This window comes from Heterocephalus glaber, unplaced genomic scaffold (assembly GCF_053883595.1).
Source record: "Heterocephalus glaber isolate CG9 unplaced genomic scaffold, H.glaber_assembly_v1.0 deba00000594, whole genome shotgun sequence".
Classification (NCBI taxonomy): Eukaryota; Metazoa; Chordata; class Mammalia; order Rodentia; family Bathyergidae; genus Heterocephalus; species Heterocephalus glaber.
Genome location: NW_028258151.1, coordinates 23730187 through 23753601, shown reverse-complemented (window position 1 = coordinate 23753601; position 23415 = coordinate 23730187). Strand labels below are relative to the sequence as shown.

Below are 23415 nucleotides of genomic sequence, written 5' to 3'. Positions count from 1 at the left end.
TAAAATCTGGGACTTGCTTCCCAAATATTTTTTTGAGAGGAAATGCTACTGGTTTTAGAAGGATGATAATCCCACTACTACAGTCAAATATGATTTTATAATTACTATAGGAGAAGCAGCAAAGAACTAGTGGTTGGGACAACAGGCTCAAGTCTACAGTCAAATTAACTAGGCTCAAATACTGGCTCCATCACTTCACAGGTCTTATACCATAGCAAATTGTGAGCAAAATATTTAACTTTTTTTCCTTATTAGTTCCTTTACCAACATGACACCAAATTCTTACTTTGTACTTGATAGGAAGATTTTTTTTTTTATAATGTTTTAGGGTTTTTGTTTGTTTATTTGTTTTGTTCATTGGGGTTTTTGTTTTTTTGGTACCGGGGATCTTGGGTCTTTGCACTTGCATAGCAGACAGCGAAACCACTGAGCTAAATCCCCGGCCCGATAGGAAGATTTTAAAGAGGACTGAAAAGGGTTAATATATAAAAGGCTTTAACAGGGCCCATAGTATGCCAGCTGCTATTGTTATTACCATTACAATTATTAATTATACAAAAACCTTTAATATGATTCTTTAAACAAGATTATATAAATACTATATTTATAGGAGATAGGGTTTTTTGTTTTTGCTGTGCTGGGGATAAAACCCAATGCCTCACACATGGTAGGTAAGCACTCTTACCACTGGGCTGCATCTCCAAGCTCAATACTATACTCATATATGAACTGGCTATATTATTTTATCTGGTCTGAAGTGGGTTTTATTTCTAGAATTAAAACAATTCCAAATTTTGCCTGTTCGACTATATAAAGATTACACCATTTAACAAGACATACTACAAAGCTTGCTCTAAAAATAGCAGCAAGATTCAGCCTGTAAAAAAATGACACTTCCATAAATGGAGCATTTCTTGTCTACTGTTTCTTTAGGAAGTAGGGGTCAGAATACAACATGAAAACATAAGACAGTAAATACATTTGTGACTAAAAGACCTGCAGCTACAGTTGGATACTCAGGAGGGTGCTGTTTTCTGTACACTACGAGAGTCCAATATAATCTTGCTTGATTTGAATTGAGCCAAAATCTACATTGGATATGAAGGATACATACACTGCAAGTTTTTGACTGATGTGAAAATATTTTTCAATGCTTGATAGTCCACAGCAGCTAAATGAACATTATCCTTGTGAGGAATATCTAAAACATCATAGCTTCTAAGTCACGCCTAAAACATGAGAAAAACAAACGACCCAAATTTAGGATATTTAAAAATAAGTCATGCTTATATGGTCTAAGGTATTTCAGTAAGAAGCTAACCTTGCAGAAAACCAGGTCCATATGCCCCCACATACACCCTGTGGCTCTCTCCTTTAAACCAGACAACTACAGTACTATACTGAATATGCCAGTAAGGCACGCACTTCTGCAAAGCCTCAGTGTGCCTCCATGCTCCTTATTCCTTCTAAACAGAACCAAACATGGTTAGAACCAGAAAAGTTATTAGGCTTTGTATCTCGTGACTCAGTAGCCTAGTGTAAGACACCGGCCCAGCAAGAGACTACATACAAGAACGCATGTGGTGGACCAAATCAAATCCTCTTGTTTGCTATCTAGGAGGGAAAGAAAGAAAAAAGGTGGCAAAGAGGAAGAGGAAAAGGGAAAGGAGGAGTAGGGAAGAAGGAAGAAGAGAGGAGGAAGAGCAGGAGATAAGAGAAAGAACGGATGGACAAACAGACGGCAGGAAAAGGGATAGAGGTAGTGTGACCTAAAGGTGATTAATTGTGAGATCTAGAATCAAACTGCTAAGTTTAAATAAATCCTGCCTTCACCTTGGGTAACAGGATTAAATGAGGCATTAGCACAGAGCTCGGCATATCAGAGAATCAAGACTGGAATGCTGATCTTGGACAGCAGAATGAGAGAGAAGCAGGTAACATGAGAAGCATGGGGAGTCAGGGCTAAGCAAATCCTGAGATGCCTGGAGTTCAAAGCGGTATCAAAGGCAGATGCTCAAGGACTGCCAGAGACAGCCACATTCCACAGGCTCTGACTGCCCTCCCATTGCTATGAGGCCCAGCTGGGTAGGTGATGAGACTGGCTCTTTACTCCTTAAACGTAGGTTCTTTTAGGGTGCAAAGAATACTAACACAACTGTTCTAAGAATTATGTATTACAGCAGCACAACTCTAAAATGCCTAGAATCATAGAATCCATCCTATGATGGTTAACTTTTAAAATGTAATATACACAGAGTACATACGAGAGAAGTTTAGCTCTATGGTTAAATTCATTAACTCACATATAGTACTTTATTCTTTACAAGCTACTTCAACACTTAATCTCACTTGAACTTCTAGCAACACTGAAAAAGTACATGTATTCTCAGTGTTGCTGAAAAGCCTCAATTAATAAAAGGCACGTGCAACAGCCCCAGTAATCACTTTCCACAGTTTCAGTAACCGGTCAATCTCAGTGCGAAAATACCAAATGGAAAATTTCAGAAGTTTTTAATTGCATGCTGTTATGAGTAGAATGATAACATCTTGCTCTGCCCTGCCCAGGACATGAATCATCCCTTTGTTCAGTGTATCCATGCTGTATTCACTACCTGCCCATGAGTCACTTAGCAGTTGTGCTCGAGTAATCCTCATTTTACTGAAAAATGGCCCCAAAGAACAAGAGTAATGATGCTAACAATTTTATTACGGTACATTGTTATAACTGTTCTGCTTTAGTACTAGTTAACAAAACTCTGTTACTGTGCCTAATTTATAAATTAAACTTTTATCACTGTAAATGTATGCACAGGAAAAAACACAGTATATAGGATTGTTTGAGGCATCTCCTTGCAGGTCTTGCAATATATGCTCCATTAATATCACCTTTCAATTAAGAAAAACAGTTGCATTTTTATCTATATAAACATACCCTGCAAATCTTTTCAAAGAATCAAGAACAGTCTAAAAATGTCAATTCTGGTAAGTTTGCCTTCAGTTGTACCTCACTCTAGAATTCAAGTAGGCTCACTTTGTATGGGTATGTGTTTAAAAAACAGGTTAACTCACCTTCATTTATTTATTTTGGACAAGTAGGTTTGCCAGGTCCTCAGAGAAGTCTTATCTTTTTACCTTTTATCTACCTTATAACTTGTTCTACCACTAAACATATATCGGTCCTTGAAAATAATCATCAAAATGAATTGGAAATTTTCAATACAAACACTTAAGATCTGTGATTCTTCCACCTAGAAACATCACTGGAAATTACTGCAGCTGTCAAAGCTGACTTAGTGCCTGTGTTCCTGCTTATTCTATGTGGTATTCTGTGGTGAAATCAGATTCCTTCATATTGGAGCTACAGTAACTGTTTTTCAAGAATAAAAGTACCAGGCAAAACCCTGGAATATTAACTATTTTTAGTGGTCTCGATTTTAGAGAGAAAATGAATACAATAAACTTTCCTAAGAATGGAATGTTAACCCTGAGGTCTAGGGATTACCACTTTTATAGAAATGGTTTTAGCTTTACTTCAATTTTAAAATCTATCTGAAATAGCATCTTTAGGATTGAAATCTGGACTCCACCAAGTAAGTTTCCATTTCTAAATTTTTGAGCATTAAAATTTCTTAGAATGGGTCATACCTGGATAAAAACTTAAAGGCCTGTATACACAGGTGAGGACTGCTTGTAATATATCACACACACACACACACCACAGTGTGACCAGACCATGTTAAGACTTTTATCAGAAAGTAATTAACTGGAAGTTTATCCTAATGTTTTGAAAGCACAGTATTTCTTAAGACATACCTTTACAGAGTCAGCAATTTCCTGTATACCCTTAGCAGCAGCATTTTTTATGATTGGTGTAATTAAACCTTTATCTGTTGCCACAGCCACTGAAATGTCGATAGAGGGCATTTGCTTTGGGCCCTGTCCATCCCAGCTTACATTAACACCTGGCATTTGCTGAAAATAGGGAAAAAATGTTATGAAAGCAGCAACTTTAGATCAAGGTGGTTACAGAAAAACAATTTACATTATTATGCATTTTCTAAAGTGAAGATAGCTGGACAGAAGGAAACAAAAATTTGGGTTTGAAAAAATGGTTTGGATCTGTGGTATTTACATTTCAGAAGGATAATTAAAAATACCATTTTATTTTTAAGCAAGCTTGAGGAAACTGTGGCTAAAAAAGGGCTTCCTTTATTAAATCTAACTGCCAGAAGGTATTTAATGTTTGTTATACTTCCTGACTCATGTGATGACAGATATGACCTTGAGGGGAAGAGGGAGCAGAAAAGAGTAATGATACTCCATCACATTCCTTTGGCATGAAGGAAGCTTGACTTTTTAAGCACAGCTCTGGAATATATATTAGTTAAGCCCTCACTAAATGACTCCCTTATTTAAAAATATTTTCCTAAGTTTCATATATAGCACACTATAATATATATGAACATATATGCATTTAACAAACAATTGTATCAAAGGCTGAAAAGAACTGATGAAATTATTAAATGTATCATGTTGCCAGATATCACAGGACGAAACAGTGCTGAAAATGGAAATTAAAAAAAATTAATTTCACATCTCAAAAATGCTTTCTACAGAATAAGATCGAAGCCTCCCATTATATCACTGAAACATGGAAATGCACAATTTGATTCTGGTTTACCTATTGATTTTACTTGTGATCACTCCCTTAAGATGAACTTGCCACTTTATACCAGCTACTCACTGTCCTGCTCATTTACGTTTTAGCACTACCTTCACATCAATTTCAACTGCTCTTCTGATTTCTTCATCTTTTAAGGAGTGATCATTCATTCATTCAACAACGCCAAAACTTCAAAAGACTGAAGAAATAAAGTCCCAATGCCTCAGAGGATTTAAAATTCTTTAAAAACAACAGTTAAGTAAAATAAAAATAACAGAACAAAACCCAAAAATAATCACAGATGAAGAATATCTGACAAAATAATCAAAATAATTTAATCAGAAAATTATGTATTAGAAACCTGTGAACATGTTTTATGTTGTATTCAAAGGAAAACATTATAAACCTTATTTATAAAAACAATTTAAATAAGTTATACATTTAAATTTTCTAACGAAATATTTCTAACCAAATTGAACCTAAAGAAATAAAGGAAGAAATATATAATAAAACAAAATATCTGTTCTATGAGAACACAAATATGCAATAATGGAAGCAAGACAGAGCTTAGAATAATTCTAGATAATGAGAACACTAAAAGAATTTTAAGAAATAAATATTAAAAACTTTAGGCTAGTATGTCTGGGAATCTAGATGAAATAGGTGATCTGGGAAAATACAGGCCTCCACAATTAAAGAGGAAGCTAAAAATTAAATAGATCAATAGCTATGGGAAGGGTGGGAAATGTACTAAGATCCCCCCCTCAAAACAGAAATCTAGGCTCAGATACTTCACTGGGAAATTCTATAAGACTTTAAGAAATAAAAATCCTTAATTTAATTGAAATAAGCACAGATAAAGGAAAAGCAACAAGAACCTAAATGTATTTATTTAATGACGCCAATTAAAAAAAAAAGAAGAGCTGGCTAGCATGAAATTTAAATTGCAATTATTTTTGGTTCCTAATACAAATTATACAATGAAATGTAGCTAATGACCTTTAGGGATTCATTTAAGGAATGCAAGAATGATTCTAAATTAGAAAATCATTAATATAATTCAAAACATTTGGTTAAGAGAAAAGCCATATGAAGATACACACTGATAAGACACAGGCTGGGGATGAAGCTCAGTGCTGCTGCACCTGCCTGGCAGGTGCAAGGTTTTGATTTTGATCCCCAGTACCGAAGGAAAAAAAAAAAAAGAATTAAATGTGAAAAGAAAAGACGTGGCTTTCACGTTTTCCATTTTTTTGAGAAATAAACATGAATTCACCATAAACATACTGTAAATCCAGTAATAAACAGGCAGCAATGGAGAAAATAGGCTGATTACAGAAAGAGGGCAGGAGTGGGAAGGCAGAAGTCTAAGTTACAAATTCACATCTACCCGACACTTCTACTTCACCTGTCTTCCTGCTATCTACACTGCGAATCTATTAGGCTTCTCAAACTCAACATGTCCAACACCAAACTCGAGATTCCTCACCTTAAAGCTGTTCCTCTCCCAGTTCTCCCAATTTTAGTACATGGAAAAATCCACTCTTTTTACTGCTTGGGCCCAAATCCTTACTCTTTTTCCTTGAATGCCCACACAAAACCCACCAGCCAATCCTATTTGCTGGCTTGAAATGTAACTAAAAACTTCACTTCACCCCAGCCCCACTGCTACCGCCTTGGTTGACTTCTGCAGCCTGCTAGGAGCGGTCATGGTTCTACCGGGGCCTCTCCACACAGCGATCAAAGCAATCTCTTCCTTTTCTTTCTAAAGTTAAGTCAGATCACATTAGTCCTTTGCTCAAAGCTTTCCGAAAGACTTCTTAGCTCATTATCATAAAATCCTAGTCCTCACCAGGGCCAACAAGACTTCATGGACTTGTCCCCCTTCCAATCCTCCCTTTTTCATTCTCTTTTTAAAAAAATGTTTCATGTCTTCTCTTCTTCCACTCTATGCATACTACACCCTCAGTGCTGTGTCTCTGGGTAACATGATACATTCCTGTGTTTGCTGGTCCCTCTGTCTAGGACACTCTCATATCAAGTATCTATTTGACTCATTTTCTTTTAGTCTGTCAATATTATCACCTTATTGGAGAGGCCTCCCTTAATTTTTGAAAACTGTACTCCTAGTTATTTTGAGCCCTGTTATTTAGATGTTATCTAGATGTTCCCCCAAAGCCTCATACATTCATAGGTCAGGCCTTTTGAAACTGGCTGGATCTAGGGTATATGAATATGGAGTAAGGGTGTGTGATAATTAAAATTACTCCACTGGCTGGTTTAGCATAGCTCTGGGTGTGGATAATCGGAAGGCCTACCCTGGGTGTGGGTGGCAACACCCAAAGTCTTATAGCCTGGATGAGATAAAAGCAAAACGGAGCCTTGCTGCTGTTGCTTTGCTGCTTCACTTCCCTGCCTCCTGCCTGCTCTGCCATGGACAGTTTCTCCTCTGTGATGTCCCTCTGCCATGCTGCGCTGCCATGGAGCCAGTTGACTATGGACCAAAACCTCTACAAAGTGTGAGCTGGAATTAACTTTAGGTGCCAGGTATTTTGTCTCAGCAATGAGAAAGTAACTAAGACGGACAGCCCCTTATTTTGCTTTTTCTCCTCAGCACCATCATCATCTGACACATTTGTATCCTCTAACAAAAATATAAACCCCATATCTCTACTTCCACATCTCTACTACATATTAGCACAAGACAGGGATCAATTAGTATTTGTTGAATAGTCTTTATATTGTTATAATTCATATGGGAGCCCTTTTAATCTCAGTTTCATCTGTAAAACAAGGCAGTAAGATGAAATGACAAGGCATTTAAAAAAATTATGAAATTTCTATAACTTAAAAATAAGAGTATCATTTATTACAAAAATCCCAAGACACGAGACTTAGAAGCCAAAAACATCTGGCATTTGTGACTTACTTTAAGAGTAACAGCTGCTGCCTTGATGATAAAATCATTTACTGACACTTTAATGTCATCTGAAAAAAATGAACACATTAAAATCAGTATCAATAATAAAACTTTAACACTGACTGTTATGATTTCAAACTTGTAAATTATGGAATGTACTGACAAACAATAATGAAAAAAATATTAGAGATTTTTATTTACTTGCTTAGGCAATAAGGTGCTTCTGATTAGAAAAATTTGCATTATATGAGGTCTTGGTTAAATAGCTGATCATAACTTGATTTATCCCTTTGCTTTTGCCAACAGGTATGAAGGTGTTTGGAAAATGTAAACCATACTTGATTATTTCTTGCAAGAGCTTATAGAAAAAGACTTAAAGTCAACATCTAGTCCATAGTTATGTGGCAAGAAACACATATCCTGTTACTATGGTATCATAGCATTTTACATGAACAATAGCTCATTCCAAAAGTATGCTGGAGATTTTACAAAGAGATTAGATGAATTACCTGCCATAAACCCTAACTACTGCCGAACTGTCACAGTAAATGTTGGCTGTAGACTATCACAGCTCTTCTAATTCTGATATCTAGAAATATATGAGCATGTGGTTTATCTGCTTAATACTCTGTTGGGAATAGAAATATAAATGGACTTCCAGTATTCAGAGAATTTTATGACAACTATATATAAAAGATTTGGTCTGCCCAAATTCATACAGCTGGGCATATTTTATGGACACGTTCTGCTTACCTCACATAGCTCTCTCAGGCCCCCTTCTTCCTTCACCCCCTATTTTTAGGTACACAGAGTGAAGACCCATAGCCACCTACCAGCTAATAACTTCCAAACCTACAGCCCAAGTCCAAAGTCCTCACCGAGAACTCTGTCTCCATGGTATTCTAACACTCAGAAGTGTTCTTAAACTGGTCACTTTCTTTGCCTTGAAACACTTTCACTTACTGGTTCTTATGTCAACATACTCTCCTGCTTTCTTCTGGTCTATCTGCTCACTTTCAGTCCTTTCCATTCAATGTTGGCATCTCCCGGAGAGGAACTTTCAATTCCATGGTTTTGATACCATTTACATATTCAACTTCTCACACAACATTTTTTCCTACATGGTTAACAGGCATCTCAATTCTAATCATATGCAAAGGAGGTTTCTTCTTAAGTTCCTCAATTTTTAACTCTTTATTATAGATTTTCAAACACTAATGACACTAAGAAATTGTTTGTAAGGGAATATCAAACATTTTCATTTTTACATTGTTATGTGACAAAAAGCATGGAATACCAGCTTACAAAATGTCATACATTTTAACTTTATATAAGAGAAAGGAATGGAAATAATGTAAAATCTTTGAAGACCGACAAAAAAAATTCTTAATTGTTAACCATGCAAAGATACTAAGCTAATCCATATCTTCACTGAAATATTATTGCTTCTTGCCTCATGAAAGGAAGGAAACATGAACATTATTCCCATATTAACATCTTTATCAGAGCTAAGCAAGTATGATTTAGACCTATATGAAGTATTTCCAAGGATAATTTTTTTTTCATAAGTTATGACCTTCCTTGGAATAGCTTTCTCTTTGTTTTGTAAACTTTAAAAATTTGTCAAGCTATCTACATATAAAAATTTAAAATTTGTATATAAACTGCTTTATCACTCCTGCTTTCAGAAAGCTGCAAGAGGAAGTTGTTCTTATCCTAACAGGCTGAGAGAAAAAGCAGGACACATTATAAAATCATATCCATTCTTGAGTCCATTAGGGGGCTGAGTTACCAAGCACAGATGAAGTGAATGCCAAAGGGAGATAATCTGCTCTGAGGAGAGATGTCTCCGACACAGGAATGATTACCTGCTGTCAGAGAATGGCAGCGGGGAGGACAGGGTAAGTAAGGTACAATGTGCCTCAACAGATGAGGAGTATTTCCAGAGAAGAACACATTCAAATAGAACCACAGAGGAGAAACACATACTAGCACAGATAAAGTATATTTTTGTGAACTTTTGAAGACTACATATAGCAGAGAGAAGAATCTGTACCTTAAACAATATCAATAAAAACTATCCAAACTAAAACTCAAGGAGAGAGGGAAAAACATGTGAACCAAAAAAAAAAAAAAACTTAACATCTTTTGTACAATTCATAATAACATTATAATTAAAGTCTCAAGTAGAAAGCATATAAAACATATGATATAGTTAGCAACGCTGAGCATTTTTCCAAAACTTATGAAAGACAATAAACCACAAATTCAAGAAACCAAGAGAAATATAAAAATCCTAGGTAGATTAATAGTCAAATTGCTAATAGAGAAAATCTTTTTTTTTTTTTTTTTTTTCAGGGCTTGGGGGTTTTATTGAGGAAACTACTCCTTCTTAGACAGGTATGCGGTAAGGTTAGGTGGTTTTATAATTGGCTGAAAGGTGTCCAGCTAGTACAGCACCTCAACCCCAGACTCTGTCCAGAAGTTGGGTTGTGACCATAAGGGTTAGCATTAGGGTTAGGATTAGGGGGAAATCCAAAGGTTCAAAAGAAAGTGGCACTGGTGCCCACAAATGCCAGATATTTCTGGACCCCAAGAAATCCAGCTTTATTGAGGGATGCCCTGATGATAACTACACAGGTCTGAGACTGACCTAGAGGATTCCCTGTAAGGTTCCCATGGGTAATTGACCCAATGAAAGGGTCTATAATGTTTCTATGACTTAATCCCAAGGAATTCAGTCTTATAAGATCACATCCTGGGGATGAAAGGCTCAGGAACCACCCGGAGATGCCTTGTAAGGTCCCCACAAATGGGTTGGGGATTGACCGAGGGATAGGCCTGTTAGGTTTCCACAACTCCTCCTGCCCACAAACGCATTTTGGGCTATGCCTCATTCATCCCACCTGACTCCCTGTTTGATTGTCTTCTCAGGTGGATATTCAGCAATGCAAAGGCAAACTGGGTAAATTTGTCAAGGACTCTGAAAAGTTTGCTGATGGCTTAAATACCCTAACTGGCTTTTTTATCTGATCTGATGAGCTTGTTTCTAAGGGAGCCCCCCTGGGACACTGCACCCTGATCTCTTAGGAGTTTACTTTTTCTCCTCTCTAAGGAGCCAGTGGGCTACCAGACCATGGGCAACACCCTGCAGATCCCAGTGACCTTGCCATTAGGCTGTATACTATTTTTCAGTCAGATTTTTTCTAAAAAACCGAAGGAAAAGGGTATGAAATCCCTTGTGTTCATGCTTCTGTGGTTCTTAATAGACAAAATCTTGAAGGCACACAGATTGGTGGGGGGGTGGGGGGGTGCACAAGGGAACAAAGATTAGGAATGGCAGCAGAAACTCTGTAATCCAGAAGATAATGAAACTGTATTCTTATCTAAAAGTACTGGATCAAAAAACCATTAACTCAAAATTATACACTAGCAGAATTATATTTCAACACTGAAGGACACAGATCCATTAAGACAGCTTCTATTAAAAAAAAAAGATAGCTTCTATAAAAAATAAGAAAACTGCAACTATTTGTGAAGATTTAAAGAAATTAGAGCCTTTATATACTGTGATGGTAATGCAAAAAGGTGCACCATGCTGGTGGTTCCTCAAAAATTCAAAATAGAACTATCGGATTAGCCAGCAATTCTGCTTCTGGGGCTATAACCCAAAGACTTAAAACCAGAGATACAAAGAGAGATTTGTACATTCATGCTCCTAGCAGCATCATTCACAATATCAAACAGGTTAATGCAATTCAAGTATGAACTGATGAATAAACAACATATGGCACATATATAAAATGGAATATTATGCAGTTGTAAAAAAGGAAGGCTATTCTGCCACAAGCTATTTCAACAAGAATGAACATCAAAGAAATTATACTAAGTAAAATAAGCCAGTTAAAGGACATGTACTACATGATTCCACTCATATGAAGTACTTAGAGCAGCCAAATTCAAATGAGCAGAAAGTACAGTGGTGGTTGTTAGGGGTTGGAGGGAGAGAAGAATGAGGAGTATCGTTTCACAGATGGCACTTCAGATGAAAGCGTCTGTGATGAATGGTGATGATGGCTGCACAAGAATAATGCCAGGGAACGATCTGTATGCTTAAAATGGTAAATTTTATATTATGTACATTTTACCACAATTAAATTTTTAAAAAGAAAAAAAGTAAAGGAGAAATAGAATTTTGCAGATAAAATTTATTTGCCATACCAACTCCACTGCAATAAACAAAGAAATTAGTAAGAATGATAGCAGAAAGCACCTTAGATCCATATATATATATATATATATATATATATATATATATATATATATATGAGTACCAGAAGTAGGAAAACTATGGGTAATTATAACAAGTTTTCTCCTCATTTAAAAACTCTTTAAAAGACAGCTGATTTGCTAAAGCAAAATTATTAAACATAGATTCTGGGCTTATACCACAAAAAAGAAGTAAAAGATGGCAATAACAGCATACAAAGTGAAAGAGAAAAAAATACACAGCTATTGTAGAAAGAAAGGCTCCTGCATGCTGAAAATAAACTGTGGTGAATTCAATACTTACACTGCAAACCCTGAGGGAGTCACTACAAAGAGAGGGGGATAGGAGGAGATAAATCAAATGGAATCATTAAAAAAAATGCTAATCTAAAAGGAGACAAAAAGGAAAAAAAAGAAGACATAGACAACTAGAGATCTAAGACCATGGTAGATTTACAACCATTAATTAATGATCGATTTTTCAACCATTACATTAAATGTGAGTCGTCTAAATGCCTTAAAAATACAGAGATTGCAGAGTTGGATTTATTTTTAAAGCAAGAACCAACCCAACCTCAGTCAGAACTTGATACTTGTCACTAACTCCTTCAGGAACTCATCATAAGTGCCCAAATTGGTGAGTACTAAATGAATTTTTCCCATAAAAATAAACTGAAAATATTTGTTAAAGTTCTGCAGAATTTCCACATTTTAATATGTTAGTATTAGCCTTGTACTGGGTTAAATATAAGCCTTTCAGGCTTTGTGGTATTTACTCGTAATCTTTTTGTGATCCGTGATTAACATAAAAAAATGGACAAAAGTATGAGATGGTAACAATGAGTGTGCAGGGTCTGCACCGTTCCAGAGGTACTGTGAGACGAACGCCAGCCCCTTTCTCATCAAACTCCAATGTGTACAGTGCTATGGATGCAGTTACTATCTGTAAGAAATGTATTTACATATAAGCATTTTAAAAGCATATTAAAAGTAAAATCATATCCTTCAAATCAAAGTAATTACAAATCAAAGTAATCTGGGGCTCCTAATAACAAAGGTAAAGGCAGAAACTGGGGAAAACAAAATCATAGAAAGAGTAGAGAAAGGTAATAAAACCATGTGAAGAAATTAAAAAAGATAAGCATCTAGTCCGACTGATCAAGAAAGGGAAGATTCAAATTACTAATATGAAAAATGGGACATGACTTCAGATTACAAAAGTGCTAGGAGTATAGTAAGATAATACTGTGAACTTTATGCCAATAAATATGGTAGCTCATATAAATGAGATAAACACATTTCCTAAAAGACACTATAAAAATCTGATTCCAAAATACAACAGCAAAAAAACCTTCTTAGTAACTGAATGTGTAGTTAAAGATATCACAATAAAGAAAAGTCCAGGCCTAGACAACTTCTTAGGTGAATTCTAACAACCGATTAAAAATGAAATAATATCAATTCTATCAAAACTCTTCCAAAAAGTAAAAGAGGAGAAAACATTTCCCAATCAGTTCTAAAAGATTTGGTAATAAACCCAGAAAAAACAAATCTCAAGAAAAGAGAAAAAAGGCCAGTGTTTTTCAAATGCATAGGTGAAAAGATTAACAAAATTTTAGGCAATGGAATGAATCAATATTTGATAAGGTTAATTATTAACTGATTCAACATCTAAAGTTAAATCTATGTTACTATATTAACAAATTGAAATAGAAAAGATTATCTCAGAAGATGAACAAAAACACTTGAGAAAATTCTACATCCATTCATTCTAAAACTTGAGAAAATAGGAATGGGAATTTCCTCAGCCTGAAAAGGAGACTAATAAAACACCTACCTAAGGTTAAAGGCTGAATGTTTTCCCCCAAATCAAGAACAAGTCAAGAATGACTGTGTGTCCCAGTTACACTCATCACTGTACAAAGGCCCTAGCCAGTGCAATAAGGCAGAAAAATGATATAAAAAGGCAAGTAGATTGGAAAGATAAAAATAAAAGCTTCATGCTAAAAGTCTCTCAGCACCTTTTATTTTTTGGGAGGAGTATTACAAATTTAATGTGAAAATGCATTTTGAAGAAATATAAAATTAAAACATATAAAGAATAATATCTAATATATTATTATAACCTAAAACATTCTTTAATTAGTTTTGGATTTCAAACTTGCTAAACTGTTAAGGATTATTTTCTTCAGATATCATATCACAAAATACTCAAAATCAACAACCATTTAGCCTAAGTGACTCATGTATCCTAACAGTTCACATGGGTGAAGTTAAAGCAAACCAAAAAAATTAAGCCTATTTTTGCTTAAAACAACAACAACCAACTATTTGTAAAACTCAATGTGTGGCAGAGTTAAACTCAGTATTTGCCTGCTGAATGAATGTTAACTAAATGCAAATTATTAAAATATCACAAAAGAGATCATGGAATAAAAGCAAAGCAGAACAGAAATCTCTATTCTACCTATAGGTAATACACATCTGTGATTTATTTAACACTATGGATCCAATTTATTTCCTATAGGAAAGCATAATCAATTCTTTTCTCTAGTATTAAAACATATGTAGAGTGCAATTAGATTATAAAAATAAAATTAAAAGCTACACAATGTGCATTTTATAAATAAAGGACTTCATGACAGTTAACATATGTACTACATGAAGGAAACTCAACTTTACTAACCTCTGACCAGGTCTTGTCTAACTTTTAAAACTGCACCAACGTCACAGTTAGCCGTAGCATATGCGTGAGGTATAGTACTTTTAGATTCAGTTAACCTCTTGGCAATAACTCTTCGAATATTGCTAGCAGGGATTTCAGTGAATGTGCCCTACAAAAAACAAACAAAAAACAGCAGTCTGTCCATTAAAACAAAGTGAATAGAGAAAATAAACAAATGAAAGAACTTCCTAGCTGAAATTCAGTCTGTGACTTAAAAGATTGATTCAGAAAAAGTACTATTAAAAATTATTTGTATTAAGGGAGGAATATAAGAGATCTGAGAAGGTTTTGGCTTTAGCAAATACAGTGACGCCTTAGTTCATGAATGCTTCTGTTTGCAAACAATTTGGTTCACAAACAGAAGTGTTTGGCAAAATTCTGTTTTTGCTTGTGAACTCTGCATCAGGTGACGGACACAACTGTGACTATCTTTCCTGAGCAAGTACGAGCGCGGCATGCTTTCCAGAATCGTGGAACAAATTAGGTTCATGAACTGAGGTACCACTGCACAATTTAAAATTCAAGTTTCCTTTGTAAGTGGGACATCTTATGTTACTATATATATAATAAAAATAATTTAAAAAGTAAATCTAAATCATGATTAATTCCCCCCAAGTCTGTGTGTTTGAGTACATGTATATATACATATTTACATACACACCATATGTGTACACTGCATATATACATTCACAACACAAAACAGACACAAAAAGTGAGACACATACATATGTATGCCCTGTAAGTATCTTTTGCTACAAACATGACTTAATAGAACTCAAAGCACCCAATAAGACAAGGTATACACAATTCTTATAAAAATAGCAGAGTATAAAAAGATAATCCAATATAATGGATAATGTGCCAAATTACCTCTACTTTGGTCTGTCATTTGAAAATAATCATCAGTACCTATTTCTTAGGAATTGAAAATACAAAGTATAAATGAAAAAATATCTTCCTGCAATCTTACTGAAGGCTTTTCCATTCTATTCCTTGACCCTCTCTCGCATAACAACATGACAGGGTTTAAATTCCATTTAGTTCCTTTGTTCTCCTTCACTTCACTTTGGCAGAGGACTATAATCAGCTAAGGATAATATAAAGCAGCTGAAAATACAGCTGATTTCTTTTTTTTTAAGCAAATGATCTCTTACATTAGAAAAGTGTTCAATCAAATAGGATAAATCCTTTATATACTGTGTTAGAATCTGAAAGTAAGGTTTACCCTCCTAATCTGAAAAACCTACTTTTAAAAGAAATATCTACCTACACATAAAGGTTTTGTAGTTATGTCATTAATGTACATTAAAATTTTGTTTCCTTTGAAATTTGTAACTGTTTTGTTCTGCTTTCAACTCTTTTCAAATAGTATAATGAAATGCACTTCTCCAGTAGTTAGGTACAAGGTAGGTTTATTTTATTTCTTTTTATTTTTAAGTGCTTATTTATTAAAGAAACATGCACTGTGGAAATCAGTATGGAGATACCTCAAAGAACTAGGACTGGAAGTCCCATTTGACCCCGCTATTCCACTGCTGGGTATCTTCCTCAAAGAATTAAAAGATTCATACCACAGTGATATATGTGTACCCATGTGCATAGCAGCACAGTTTTTAATAGCTAAAACTTGGAAACAGCCCAAATGGCCATCAACTGGAGACTGGATAAAGAAAATGTGGTTTTTTTATAAAATGGAGTACTACTCAGCCATAAAAAATGAGAAATTAGAGACATTTATAGCTAAGTGGGCTGGGGATTTAGCTCAGTGGTTTCGCCGCCTGCTGCACAAGCGCAAGGACCCAAGTTCGATCGCCGGTACCAAAAAAACCCAAAACAAAACAAAAAAAAAAGCGGTGTATAGCTAAGTGGATGCACATTGAGGCAATCCTCTTAAGTGAAATAAATAGGACACACATGAATAAATACCGAATAGTTTCTCTGGTGTGAGAAACTGAAAGTGTAAATAAGGACTAAATGTATAATAGGTAATGTGAAATAGGAAGAAAAGGGGCAAAGGGGAAGGAAGTGGGAAGGCTAGAGGAAATGACAGAAGGGAATGGGATTAATATGAGAAAATGGAAAAATAGGAACAAAATCTTTGTAAATAGGGAGGAATAGAGAGGTTGAAGGGAGGGCTGGGGAAGGGGGAAAAATAAGAACCAAGAGAGAATATGTAAAGGTGCAAATTTCCAATGATGAATGTCATTATATTGTATACCTAAAATGTACCAATGATTAGAATGAATAATCGATAATGTAAAATAGGAAGAAAAGGTCCAAAGGGGTAGGGGTAGTGGGAGGGGTAGGGGAAAGGAAAGAAGGGAAAGGAAAAATGATGAGAAATGGAAAAAATGGAAATAAAGTCTTTGTAAATAGGGAAGGGTGGAGGGCATGAAGGGAGGGCTAGGAATGGGGAAAAAATAAGAACCAAGATGCATTATGTAAAGGTACAATTCCCAATGAGAAATGTAATTGTGTTGTATACCTACAATGTACCAATAAAAGAATTTAATTTTAAAAAAAAAAGGAAACCTGGTTATCTTGCATTCTCTTTGATGGGAGGTACAAGTGATGTGAGAGGTACTAGGAATGAGACATAGAGAGGAAGAATGAAATAATGTGAAAACAAAAAATAGCTGTGACACCGCACACAACTAAGAAAGAAAGCATCAGTCCATGTAGCTCTTCATACTGAGACTATCAGCTCTTCAGACTGAGACTATCAATCCCTGAGTAAAAGAATAAAACCTATCTACAAAAAAGGAGCTAGTGTCATCCATCAGTGTACATACAAGAAAAAAAAATGTGAAAAGTGTCATGATTATAGAGACGTGGCACTCAGATTTTAGACCTTGTGGTACATTTAAAATTGAGTCATAATCTCTCCTTGGAAGTTAATGCTGCACAAACAAATAGGTTTGTGTTAGGAAATCTGCAAAAAAAGCATTTGGAGAATTGTTTTTTGTAAATTTATAAACTACTACTAAAATGGATTGATAAAATCATTTGTAAAATATACAGTAATTGCTTTTATTTTCTTTCTTACTAATCTGAAAAACAAAAATCTTACTCAGAGGACATACCACAGCATTAGGCTGGCCAGGAGTCGATACTGGTGGGATCAGTGGACGTAGATAAGATGGCCCGGTGGTGCCCTGTGGGGCTACAGATGCTGCGGGAGTGGGGGGAGGAGCTGGGGCTGGTCTGGATTCAATAATCTTGCCTGTCTGTTTCAGTTTGACCAGGTTGAGGGCATCTCTGGAGATAAGAGGAAATTACATAACTGTGGTTAGCAACAAGCAATAGAAGACAGCCTTTAGAAAACCGAGGCAGGATGTGAAGGAAGATATAGTCTCATAGCATATAATGCAAAATCAATTATCTGAACTAGAAAAGGAAATCCTTTTCCTACATGGTCTGCTGACTCTCATTACTTATCCAATGGCTATATGTACATTTTCAATAACTAAATAGCAGTCAGAATTTTATCAATGAACTGGGTATAGGTAGTAGTTTTTAAAAAGCAAATCAGTCTTTTTATTGGGAGTTGTATGTCACTTGATAAGAGCAATTCACTACTTAAAACATGCTTTCATTCTTTATACTTGTAAAATAATTTTCACGAAGCATTCAGAAAGTGTAAAGTTTATTGTACCAAAGGCTTTCATTAAGCTGACTAAAGCATTATTTATTCTAGTGCTAATGAGCTTTATTATGGCCAGAAATTCACATCACTCTTAATTTGCTCAATATGCAATCAGCACAACCTAACTTAAAAATCCTAACTACAGCATCACTTAGAATGAAAAATAGCTAGTTACAGACTTACCTTTGTACTACTTCAACAAACAAGATTATCTTTTTTTTTTAAAGTATGATTATATTAAAACATGTCAAGTCCTCAATTCATTGTACTGTTACAGTGGGTAAAAAGGAATGCATTTTCTTAAACAGCTTTTTGGAAAAAATATACAAAAATTTATATATGTGTATATATATTATGTGTATATATATTTGAGACAGGGTCTTGCTATGTAGTTCAGCCTGGCCTTTAACTTCCAGGCTGGCCTCAAATTCACAGTGATCCTCCTGCCTCAGCCTCCTGAATGCTGGGATTACAGGTGTGCACCACTATGTCCAGCTAGAAAAATTTTTTAAAATCCATTTTGTGTAATCTAGAAAAAACCTTCAAGGCAACACAAATTTAAAGACAACTTATAGTTTAAAAAATTTCTCAAAATACAATTAATATTTTAGTATTATTCTGATTTTGGCATAACCAAATCAAAACCTTTAAAGAGAAAAGCTTAGCATCCATTGAGCATATTTGAGATAACAATTATCCTCCCCTAAAAAATAATCTCTTATTTAATATCTTCTAGCAATATCACAGGCAAACTTCTGAAATAGCCCCAGTATTGTTGTGCTACATCAGTGATGGTGAACCTTTTAGAGATTTCAGTGATTACAAACAGCCCACTGCAGCACATATGCATGTGTGGCATAGGTTCGCCACCACTGTCCTCTATAATCCCTGTAGCCTGTGGTTCTGTGAATATGACAGATATCACCACCATGATTAGGTTACGTTATGTGACAAAGTTGATGGGATTCTATATATGTGACTAAGGTTCTGAATCAGTTAATCAAAAGGCAAATTATCTTGGAAGAGGTGGGCATGACAGGGAAGAAATGGGCCTCCTGAAAGAAGAGACAGGGGTTAAAAGAGATTCAACTGCTGGCCTTGCAGCAAAGTTACAGAGAACTGTCACGGCAGAAGCCAAATGAAGCTGACCCCTAGGAGGAAAGAGCAGTACCTGATTGACAGCTAGCAAGGAAACGGGGCGGAGTCTGATAGCCTCAAACTAGAAGAGGACCTCGAGGAACCTTCATAATGAGACTCCACTTTGGGCGATGCCTGGATTTTAGCCCTGTGAGACTATGAGCCATGCTGTGCCCAGACTTCTGACCTACAGAACTGTTAGGTAACAAACAGGTGCTCAAGCTGTCAAGTTTGTTGAAACTTATTATCCACAATAAAAAAGTATCATAGGCAAGAATGTTCTAACCTGGGGTACATGACTAAAGAGATACCTCAATGAGTACTGACACGTTTGTCAGGGAAGAGGACCTGTGCTTTACATCGGATCCAGAAAGGGGTACATGAACCTCGAGTTAAGTGCAACTAACTTATTTATTTCAAAAGTAAAGAAGTAACATTTAGATGAGAGGTCATATTGACAAGCAAATATAAAATGCCACATCATAGTGGATCCGTAAGTATTGCAAGAAGGTAAAAGTGGAAAAATAATCCTATCATGTGTCAAGTAAGTGCTTAGGTAAACTTAATTTACAGACAAGCAGGCTCACGATGGTTAAATTCTATGTCTAACCCAGTATTTCTCAAGCATCTATTCTATTCTAGATGTCGGGAGATGTCAGGTTAAAATGGACACTTCCCATCATATTATATATTATACATCATTGCATATATCATTACATAAACAATTCAGGATGATGATGATGTATCTGAAATAAAGAAAATAAAGCAGAATAATAAGATAAAGAGCAATGGATTAGAAACAGAGTTACTTTCAAATCAGATGATTAGAGAAGGACTGAGTAGATATTTGTGAAGAATTATGTAAAGGAGCAAGGTCAAGAGCCAGGAAAAGTATGTTTCTAGGCAGAGGGAAGAATTAAGTGTAAAGGCAGGGATGAATAGAGGGAAGGACAGCACTGAAGAAGTACACAAACAAAATGGAGAGAGTTACAAGAGAAAGCTGGAGAGGTAAGCAGCTAATAGCTGCCAGGGGTGGTTTCAAACTCCAGAGCCAATCCAAACCCCGCACATTTTCTATACCTTTCTATATCTGAGATTAACAGCAACCTTGGAATAGAATAAAGCTAAATGCAGGACTTCCTGACAAAGGCCTTTTACCCATCATATAAAAAGTAACAGGAACATATCGGTGGCAATGCTGGTTCTCAAAGGTAAGCCACCACCTGGTCACGGTGACAGGAAGACTGAGGGAGTACAGAAGGTATGTGTCCTAGGAAAGTATCTTACGCATCTTTATGGCTTTTGAAAAGCTTACTTCTGTTCAGAAACAATTTTAACTCTATTTATGACATTTATACTCAAAAGCGCTGCTTTCCAGTTAACTGTGATTATACCTACATAACTGCCAATACAATCCCTGGAGACCTATGTCATGAGCCAAAATCCTAGCCAGATAGAAAAAGTGCCTGCACTGATATAAAAACAGGGCTTTCTGTCGATTCAGAAAAATGCCTCCAACAGAAGAAATTTAGCTTATTAAAGCTCTTATAAATTACAGCCTATTGGTCCCTTCCATTTTATGTAACATAATTAAATATATCTCTCTGACAAACTATACTACTGATCTAGGTTTTAAACAAAATTAAAATTTCATGCCAAAATGGTAAATCCAAAATACATTAATTTCCTTATTTAAAGATCACCAGTTACTCTCAAGTCAATAAAAAAGCAAATATACAACACAAGAAGGCTAAAAACCTGTTTTTAATACCTAAATATATCTATTTAAAATAAGGTTAGTGACACTAACTAGACACATTTTTATTGTACTATCAGCCTAACAATCACCTATTTTATCAAGAAAAAGTTTACTTTTATCCCCATGGCAATTACAATTCATAGGAAAATGGCACTGGGTGAAGAATAAAAGTAAACAGGAGTCATTAATTGTAAATAACCACATAGCAAGTACTTTTGGCCACTGGTTCACAGAAAACTTTGCTGATTTTATAATTACATACCTCATGAAGTATAAATGCTAAGTATTGTTTAACAACAATTTAGTTTCTGTAATGCAGAAATGATTTTAATAATTTCCATGGGTTAAATAATTAATTATATCAAACTTAGGAATTAAATAGGCATGAAAAGCTATAAAAATTAGGGAGAAAAACAAATACACCATATACATCTGCACAAAGGCAGGGGATGCTCTGGAAATTCGCTTCTCTATTACAATCTCCCACAAAGCAACTCATTTGGGTGAATTAATTTTAAAAAGAGGAATCATCAAAAAGTGGACAAATGCCTGTCATACCAGATTTTTGAGGTAGTAATATGAACATAAACATTAACTTCAATTATGGTTTAAGAATCAGATATACTGGGCCGGGGATTTAGCTCAATGGTGCCACTGCCTGTCTTGCAAGTGCAAGGTTCTGAGTTCAATCCCTGGCACCAAAAAATAAATAAATAAATAAAAGAAAAAAAGAAAGTAATCAGATATACCAGAGACAGTGAGGCTGCAGGCAAAGAACCTACATGTGCTCTGCCTCTAACTGGCTCGGCATTTGGTCTCTTCTAATATTTTAATAGTCACTTGAAGGCATTTTCCTGAATCAGTGCTGATACTCTGCACAACATATATTCTAAGGAATATGTTTGAATGCAAAACTGCAATAGCAGCTCTGACACCTCTAAGATTTTCTTCATAAGCAGAGGCGCATCTTCAGCAGCTGGAACTGACGCTGTGCTCTACTTGCACTTGCGCCTGACTGGATGTGGAGGAAAACGATCCCTCACCGTTTCCAGAAAGTGTGCTAAGGTATTTTGGGGGGCAGGTTTTTTGGCAAAGCCTACAGTTTTTCAACCATATCAGACAATGACTGTTCTATAGATAACAGCCAGCCAAAATATTTTCTAAAACTCACCTTAAAAACACAGGCATCTTTACCTTTAGCACCACAGAAAGCAAAAATTCTCACTAATATATGCTTTAGGGATCCATTTTTCTTGTGAAATCTTTTGCAATTTTTGTATTTTGAAGATTAAATATGAATTTCCTTATGTGAGGAGTTAAGGGACAAGGGCAGGAAAAGATGGCAGAAATATTAAAATCTTAGCTCCTTAATACCGCTTCCCTAAGGCACCCAAAAGGTAACACTGCACAGCTTCGTCCTCCTTAAGAAATGCTACATCGATGATTTTCAACTCAGGTCTTTAAAAAAGAGATATCTGTACATCACATATGTATCAAGCACATATGAAAAAAGAAAGGAAGAGGTCTTATTTCTTTGTTCCACTGATGTCACGCTACTGAACTGTCTTCCAAAAGGTCCCCTGATCACCAAATTCGAAGGTGTTTGCTCCGATCCCATCTTCCCTGACTTTTTATCCATCTCCCAATTTAACCTTCTAAGGGTCTAACTATGGATGATCTCAATTATATTGCTTTATCATTTACCAAAATTACCTTTCTAGTCCCAAACTGTCTCCTGTGATACCTTTCACTTCCCTGACCCTAATCCCTTGAGGGATTCTAAAAGCTAATAGTAAGCTTCAAACATAACTTACTCCAAGACAAATGCTTCCCCAAAACTATTACTTCAGTTTCTGGAGCCAAGATTTTCATCACACAGATCAGAATTGCAAAGTCATTCCTTGACTATCATCATCCTGGCCTACATTCTATATTTGATTGTTTACAAAGGCTTCCGGATTCTATCCTCATGGTGTCTGTATCAGAATCTCCCTTTTACTTCTATATACATGAAGTACATTATCTCTTAGATTACTTTATGAGCCTAGTAATTTACTTGACTACCATAAGTAGTTTTCTGTTTCAATTTCTCTGACACAAATTTGAAAAACTGATCCTTCTAAGCAGTTATGATTATTTTATACTTTACCAAATCTTCAATGATTAATGAATAAAATGTAGATTCTTCATCTTGTCTCTCAGAATCATAGGCAAGGCAAGCCTACTGTTGCTACAGAATTCTATTAAAGCATACATGGGTAAATGATTAACAAAATGATGGAAGTGATTATAGGCA

At 35.5% G+C, this 23415-nt stretch overlaps 1 protein-coding gene across 2 annotated transcripts in view; it reads right to left on the bottom strand.

Annotated features, from left to right (window-relative positions):
* The window catches only part of Pdhx (pyruvate dehydrogenase complex component X), a 74818-nt gene that overhangs the window by 6676 nt on the left and 44727 nt on the right, over window positions 1-23415 (bottom strand). For both annotated transcript variants that reach the window (XM_004852046.4, XM_021264373.2), the window contains 4 exons: window positions 17661-17835; window positions 14539-14686; window positions 7593-7651; window positions 3814-3972 (listed from right to left, as the gene is read on the bottom strand). In XM_004852046.4, the coding sequence (XP_004852103.2) occupies window positions 3814-3972; window positions 7593-7651; window positions 14539-14686; window positions 17661-17835 (541 nt within the window). The remainder of the gene's footprint in view (window positions 1-3813; window positions 3973-7592; window positions 7652-14538; window positions 14687-17660; window positions 17836-23415) is intronic.